This window comes from Oncorhynchus kisutch, linkage group LG2, assembly GCF_002021735.2.
Source record: "Oncorhynchus kisutch isolate 150728-3 linkage group LG2, Okis_V2, whole genome shotgun sequence".
In the NCBI taxonomy this organism is placed as follows: Eukaryota; Metazoa; Chordata; class Actinopteri; order Salmoniformes; family Salmonidae; genus Oncorhynchus; species Oncorhynchus kisutch.
In genome coordinates, this window is record NC_034175.2 from 50,101,629 (window position 1) to 50,109,764 (window position 8,136).

The window sequence follows — 8,136 nt, forward strand, 5'->3', positions numbered from 1 at the left end:
TTGTCCACTTCACAAAATAGATGGCGTCATGAGGATGGAAAATTATGTGGATATATTGAAGCAACATCTCAAGACATCAGTCAGGAAGTTAAAGCTTGGTCGCAAATGGGTCTTCCTAATGGACAATGACCCCAAGCATACTTCCAAAGTTGTAGCAAAATGGCTTAAGGACAACAAAGTCAAGGTATTGGAGTGGCCATCACAAAGCCCTGACCTCAATCCTATAGAACATTTGTGGGCAGAACTGAAAAGTGTGTATTCACAAGGAGGCCTACAAACCTGACTCAGTTACACCAGCTCTGTCAGGAGGAAAGGGCCAAAATTCACCCAACTTATTGTGGGAAGCTTGTGGAAGGCTACCCAAAACGTTTGACCCAAGTTAAACAATTTCAAGGCAATGCTACCAAATACTAATTGAGTGTACCTGTATGTAAACTTCTGACCCACTGGGAATGTGATGAACGAAAGAAATGCTGAAATAAATCATTCTCTCTATTATTAATCTGACATTTCACATTCTTAAAATAAAGTGGTGATCCTAACTGGCCTAAACAGGGGCTTTTTACTTGGATTAAATGTCAGGAATTGTGAAGAACTGAGTTTAAATGTATTTGGCTAAGGTGTATGTAGAACTTCCGACTTTAACTGTATATCAACGATGTCGCTCTTGCTGCAGGTGATTCCCTGATCCACCTCTACGCAGACGACACCATTCTGCATACATCTGGTCCTTCTTTGGACACTGTGTTAACAAACCTCGAAACGAGCTTCAATGTCATAGAACACTCCTTCTGTGGCCTCCAACTGCTCTTAAACGCTAGTAAAACTAAATGCATGCTTTTCAACCGATCGCTGCCTGCACCCGCCCGCCCGACTAGCATCACTACTCTGGACGGTTCTGACTTAGAATATGTGGACAACTACAAATACCTAGGTGTCTGGCTAGACTGTAAACTCTCCTTCCAGACTCATATTAAACATCCCCAATCCAAAATTAAATCTAGAATCAGCTTCCTACTTCGCAACAAAGCCTCCTTCACTCACGCTGTCAAACATACCCTCGTAAAACTGACTATCCTACGGTTCCTCGACTTCGGCAACGTCACTTACAAAATAGCCTCCAACACTACTCAGCAAACTGGATGCAGTCGATCACAGTGCCATCCGTTTTGTCACCAAAGCCCCATATACCACCCACCACTGCGACCTGCATGCTCTATTCGGCTGGCCCTCGCTACATATTCGTCACCAGACCCACTGGCTTCAGGTCATCTATGAGTCTTTCCTTGGTAAAGCTCTGCCTTATCTCAGCTCACTGGACACGATAACAACACCCACCCATAGCACGTGCTCCAGAAGGTATATCTCACAATTCATCCCCAAAGCCAACACCACATTTGGCCGCCATTCCTTCCAGTTCTCTGCTGCCAATGACTGGAACGAATTGCAAAAATCACTGAAGTTGGAGACTCATATCTCCCTCACTAACTTTAAACATCAGCTATCTGAGCAGCTTACCGATTGCTGCAGCTGTACACAGCCCATCTGTAAATTGCCCATCCATTCTACCTACCTCATCCCCATATTGTTTTTATTTACTTTTTTGCTCTATTGCACGCGAGTATGTCTACTTGCACATCATCATTTGCACATCTATTACTCCTGTGTTAATTTGCTAAATCGTAATTACTCCGCTACTATGGCCTATTTATTGCCTTATCTCCTCACACCATTTGCACACACTGTATATATACATAAAAAAAAAAAATATTGTGTTATTTACTGTACTTTTGTTTGTTCCATGTGTAACTCTGTGTTGTTGTTGGTGTCGCACTGCTTTGCTTTATCTTGGCCAGGTTGCAGTTGTAAATGAGAACTTGTTCTCAACTAGCCTACCTGGTTAAATAAAGGTTAAATAAATAAATAAATAATGTTCTGTCCCTACAGGGTCATGTTTTGGGTCAGACACTGCGTCATGTTCTGTCCCTACAATGTCATGTTTAGGGTCAGACACTGCGTCGTGTTCTGTCCCTACAGGGTCATGTTTTGGGTCAGACATCGCGTCATGTTCTGTCCCTACAGGGTCATGTTTTGGGTCTGACACTGTACTTGGTCATTTCACCTTTTTAAATAGGAATAAGGAAGGAAATGCAACCAAAAATACAACAAAAAGTTTTAAAAAAATATATAAAATAACATTTAGCTACATTCATTAGATTTCAAATCAAATCAAATGTATTTATATAGCCCTTCGTGCATCAGCTGATATCTCAAAGTGCTGTACAGAAACCCAGCCTAAAACCCCAAACAGCAAGCAATGCAGGTGTAGAAGCACGGTGGCTAGGAAAAACACCCTAGAAAGGCCAAAACCTAGGAAGAAACCTAGAGAGGAACCAGGCTATGTGGGGTGGCCAGTCCTCTTCTGGCTGTGCCGGGTGGAGATTATAACAGAACATGGCCAAGATGTTCAAATGTTCATAAATGACCAGCATGGTCGTATAATAATAAGGCAGAACAGTTGAAACTGGAGCAGCAACACAGTCAGATGGACTGGGGACAGCAAGGAGTCATTATGTCAGGTAGTCCTGGGGCATGGTCCTAGGGCTCAGGTACTCCGAGAGAGAGAAAAAAAAGAGAGAATTAGAGAGAGCATATGTGGGGTGGCCAGTCCTCTTCTGGCTGTGCCGGGTGGAGATTAAAACAGAACATGGCCAAGATGTTCAAATGTTCATAAATGATCAGCATGTTAGAATAATGAGAAGGCAGAACAGTTGAAACTGGAGCAGCAGCACGGCCAGGTGGACTGGGGACAGCAAGGAGTCATCATGTCAGGTAATCCTGGGGCATGGTCCTAGGGCTCAGGTCCTCCGAGAGAGAGAAGGAGAGAATTAGAGAACGCACACTTAGATTCACATAGGACACCGAATAGGACAGGAGAAGTACTCCAGATATAACAAACTGACCCTAGCCGCCCGACACATAAACTACTGCAGCATAAATACTGGAGGCTGAGACAGGAGGGGTCAGGAGACACTGTGGACCCATCCGAGGACACCCCCGGACAGGGCCAAACAGGAAGGATATAACCCCACCCACTTTGCCAAAGCACAGCCCCCACACCACTAGAGGGATATCTTCAACCACCAACTTACCATCCTGAGACAGGGCCGAGTATAGCCCACAAAGATCTCCGCCATGGCACAACCCAAGGGGGGGCGCCAACCCAGACAGGATGACCACATCAGTGAATCAGATTTCACTGTATACTGTATAGACTTTTCTATTGTGTTATTGATTGTACATTTGTTTATTTCATGTGTAACTCTGTTGTTTGTGTCGCACTGCTTTGCTTCTTCTTGGCCAGATCGCAGTTGTAAATGAGAACTTATTCTCAACTGGCCTACCTGGTTAAATAAAGGTGAAATAAAATAAAATTAGGTAAAACCTATGCATTGATAGTTATATTACCATTTCCAACACTTTCACCTACTCTTTGTTTTTTTAATCTAATCATGGGACTCTAGTTCTACTAAATTGGGCTCCAGTAGTAGAGTGATACTATGGTGTAGCCTGCCTAATTTGGTGATTGTATTCAAAAGTAAAAAGAGAATAGGATCAATGGAGTTTCAACAACTCATGGAAAATTACACTTAAATATTTGAATCATGACAGAGCAGGACTGGACTGGTGAAAATGTGTTGTGTTGGGTAACATTAGATTTTTGCAGTACAAGACATAATACTTGATATTAAATAAGAAAAACACATTTTTATTTAAAAATCAACTGTTTCATTGAACAAGTGGTCCTGTGAATCTAACAGGAGTCGGTGATCCTTCTGATGGAACTGAACTTCATTCCGTTGTGTCCCTGCATCTCCCTGAGATTTCTGTGCTCTCCGGGCCTCATGTACATCTGTCTGCCTTTGTAATGGGGCTGCTCATACATCAGCCAGTGGCCGTCCATCACGTTGCAGGACTGGCAGTCAGACATACGGTAACGATCCATGATGGAGTCACAGTCGTCCATCATCTCGTGCATCTGACCTCCGAAGTTCTCCTTCTCGTAGATCCTCATCTTGTAGTTTCCTCTGTGCTGTTAACATACATTTTGAACATGGGATTAGTTTATTAAAAACAAACTGTTGTGAGAGATGTGTCGTAGTGGTTCATACCATGGGGACGTTAAGGCTGGACCTGATGCAGTCGTTCATTCCCATCATACGCTGGTAGTCAGGGTACTCGCCCCTCCTCATGAAGTACTGGTTTCCCATGAAGTTGGGGCGATCGTAGACCATGAAGCAGCCACTCTCAACCCTGCAGGAGTGGCACCTGTTCAGATGGGAGGACATGTCAGGGCAGTCCTGACTGGTCTCATAGGAACGACCCTGGAAGTTCTTGTCCTCGAAGAAGATGATCTGCAACAAATACTCTTGCAATTAGCCAGAACAATACGTGACCAGAATGTGTTCAGAACTTTCCCTTTTTTGTTGATTACAATACAATGGCACACTGTACTGCATTATTACACTTTGTATAGTGTTATTACTGTAAATACTGTACATATTGCTAATAAACTTACTGTATATACAGAATCAGATAATTTGACCTCTGAACTGAAAATAACTGGTGAACTCACCTTTCCGTGCATGTTTACGGTTATTTTGAGCAATGCTACAGCTGTGCTAGTCTGCAGCTTGTTTTATACCTGATGTGACATCCAAAGAATTTCTGGTTCCATTGTATTAAACACATGAGTCAGCTGCATGCTTTGCTATGGTTGCTCCAACTCTTTGTCACCACAGACGGGAAAGGGTTATTATGTTCAGTCAAATGGGGGGCAAAATTGGAATTTTCTGCCTTAAAAGCAACTTGAAGGTCATTTAGATTAAAGTGTCCCTGGAAGTATTACTGAACAAAAATATAAACCCAACATTAAGTTTTGGTCCCATGTTTCATGAGTTAAAATAAAATATCCCAGAAATGTTCCATATGCACAAGAAACGCATTTCTCTCAAATTTTGCGCCCAAATTTATTTACATCCTGTCACGCCCTGACCTTAGTTCCTTTTTTATGTCTCTATTTTGGTTTGGTCAGGGCGTGAGTTGGGGTGAGCATTCTGTTGTTTTCTTTTCTATGTGTTTGGCCTGGTATGGTTCCCAATCAGAGGAGGCTGTCTATCGTTGTCTCTGATTGAGAACCATACTTAGGTAGCCTTTTCCCACCTGGTGTTTGTGGGTAGTTGTTTCTTGTTTTGGGTTTTCACCTTTCAGGACTGTTTCGATTTTCCATTTCTTATGTTCACTTTATTTGGTATTTTAGTGTTCGGTTTTAATAAATAATCATGGACACTTACCAAGCTGCATTTTGGTCCGATCCTTCCTACTCCTCATCCGATGAAGACGAAGATCGTTACACATCCCTGTTGGTTAGCATTTCTCCTTTGCCAAGACAATCCATCCACCTGACAGGTGTTGCATATCAAGACACTGATTAAACAGCATGAGCATTACACAGGTTCATCTTGTGCTGGGGACAATAAAAGGCCACTCTAAAATGTGCAGTGTTGTCACTCAACACAATGCCACAGATGTCTCGTGTTTTGAGGAGCATGCAATTGCGATGCTGACTGCAGGAATGTCCAACAGAGCTGTTGCCAGAGATGCAATGAAAAGCCACCTCCAACGTAGTTTGAGAATTTGGTGGGGGTGGCTGAGGAGTATTTCTGTCTGTAATAAAGCCCTTTTGTGGGGAATTGGTTGGTTGAACATGGCTCCCAAGTGGGTGAGCCTATGCCCTCCCAGGCCCACCCTGGCCAATGCACAGTATGTACAGTACCAGTCAAAAGTTGTACTATTTTCTACATTGTAGTGTCAGAGTTGTGTGTATAGGTGGCAGGGAAGTCAGGCGCAGGAGAGTCAAACGGAGTGTAAAATGAAGTCTTTTAACGAATGTCCACGTAACATGCTCCATAACACTAATAAGAATAGAATATAAACAAACATGGGTACGAGGACCTGTCGCGCACCTATACAATAAACACTACACTGACAATAAACAATCTCTGACAAAGACATGAGGGGAAACAGAGGGTTTAATACACAACAGGTAATGAATGGGATTGAAAACAGGTGTGTGGGAAGACAAGACAAAACCAATGGAAAATTAAAAATGGATCAATGATGGCTAGAAGACCGCCGAGCACCGCCTGAACAAGGAGAGGCAACGACTTCGGCAGAAGTCGTGACATGTAGAATAATAGTGAAGACATTAAAACTATGAAATAACACATATGAAATCATGTAGTAAACCAAAAAAGTGTTAAACAAATCAAAATGTATTTTATATTTGTGATTCTTCTAGGTAGCCACTCTTTGCCTTGATGACAGCTTTGCACACTCTTGTCATGTGCCTTTTACTGAGGAGGGACTTCTGTCTGGCCACCATAAATGCCTGATTGGTGGAGTGGTGCAAAGATGGTTGTCTTTCTGGAAGGTTCTCCCATCTCCACATAGGAACTCTGGAGCTCTGTCACAGTAACTTCCTGGTCATCTCCCAGACCAAGGCCCTTCTCCACCGATTGCTCAGTCTAGGAATAATCTTGGTTGTTCCAAACTTCTTCCATTTAAGAAAAAATTTATTTTGTCCATTTTAGAATAATGCTGTAACGTAACAAAATGTGGAAATTGCGGACACAAATAGAAGCACAACAAGGATTATATAAGGACACTTTTTTATTGAAAATGTTACAGAAGGGGAAGTTTTCCATAAACAATTATTATCCTACCACTTGCAACATGAGCCTCAATATAAATCACACCAATATTGCAAATATTACATCTTTTCATAATAATAATAATCTAAATAATAATAATAATGAACCTAACGCGCACTCTTACCAACTGAGCCACACAATGCCAATAATATGGCTGTGGAGGGTAATTTTATTTTATATATATTTTTTCAACAGAAAAGAAAATATATTATTTTGTCTTGATTTGACTATTTTTCTCTGCTGGTTATTTGGAAAAATGCTGTATATGCAATTACCATTTACACTATCTTACTCTGTTTATTGACAATTACCATGGCACCTTTGTAATTGAAGTTGTGTAATGATGTAAAGTAAAGATGAAGTAAACTGTAGAAATATGTTTTAGTGTTTATTGGAGACTGGCTCATGTTGGAGACAAAGGCTGATTGGATGTTTGTGCAGTAGCGCAATGTGTATGATTAGCTAAGTTTGTTCGCTCTACAAGTTGACTAATGCATTCGTGTTAATGTTACGAGAGAGCTTCTTGGTATGTCCTGTGTTGGTTGTCGAGAGAGAGAGAGAGAGAGCGAGAGAGAGAGCTTCTTGGTATATCCTGTGTTGGTTGTCGAGAGAGAGAGAGAGAGAGAGAGCGAGAGAGAGAGCTTCTTGGTATGTCCTGTGTTGGTTGTCGAGAGAGAGAGCGAGCGAGCGAGAGAGAGAGATTCTCGGTATGTCCTGTGTTGGTTGTTGAGAGAGAGAGAGCGAGAGAGCGAGATTCTCGGTATGTTTTGTTGTTGGTTTGTATGAATATTTATGAAGTATTTTGTAGCTGGTCCTGCTGCTGATGGTTTGTGTATGCCATAGGACTGTGTTTTTGATTAGTGAAATTGTTCACTTTAAGTTTGTATTATTATGTTTCATTTGTTCCCAGGGGGGAAGCGGAAGGCACCTTGGGAGTGCTTAGGCAAGAGGCCTGCGGGTATACATATAGTAGTAGTATGTACTATGTCTATGCACACTAGGTAAGACCTGGGTGGACCATCCCCTGTATTTTGGTTAGTGCACCAGTTGGTGGTAGTTAGGTAAATTGTGAGTAGGTAGGAGAGGGGGCTCTTTAACTTTCTTTGCTTTGGTTCCGTCCAGCCCCTTTCCCCAAATTACCGAGTATAGGAATAAATAAATTCCCTGTTAATGGTAATATATTCTGCCTCTGTCATCCTTACCCGCACCTGCAGTCACATACCTCTTTCACCCCACGGGGAGTTGAGTGTAGCAGGATGTTGCTACGCTCCAAGAGGCGTGTGTAACAGTTAACATCAAAATCCTTCTTTATCGCCTAATTGAAATACCCATAACAGCATTTAGTTGGCATTATGGTATAGGG

At 42.1% G+C, this 8,136-nt stretch overlaps 1 protein-coding gene across 1 annotated transcript; it reads right to left on the reverse strand.

The window, feature by feature from the left end:
- Nucleotides 1-3,748: 3,748 nt before the first annotated feature.
- LOC109902761 (gamma-crystallin M3-like) lies at nt 3,749-4,682 on the reverse strand. The gene is made up of 3 exons (XM_020499390.2): nt 4,637-4,682; nt 4,173-4,415; nt 3,749-4,093 (listed from the first exon to the last, which is right to left on the reverse strand). Exons 1-3 carry the CDS (start codon nt 4,646-4,648, stop codon nt 3,815-3,817), a joined length of 534 nt encoding a protein of 177 aa, XP_020354979.1. The 5' UTR covers nt 4,649-4,682; the 3' UTR covers nt 3,749-3,814.
- Between the last annotated feature and the right edge of the window lie 3,454 nt (nt 4,683-8,136).

Excerpts from the sequence above, each read along its gene's own strand:
- LOC109902761 (XM_020499390.2), bottom strand. Across the intron at positions 4,094-4,172 it reads CCAGCCTTAACGTCCCCATG|CACAGAGGAAACTACAAGAT; the intron begins GTATGAACCACT and ends GTATGTTAACAG.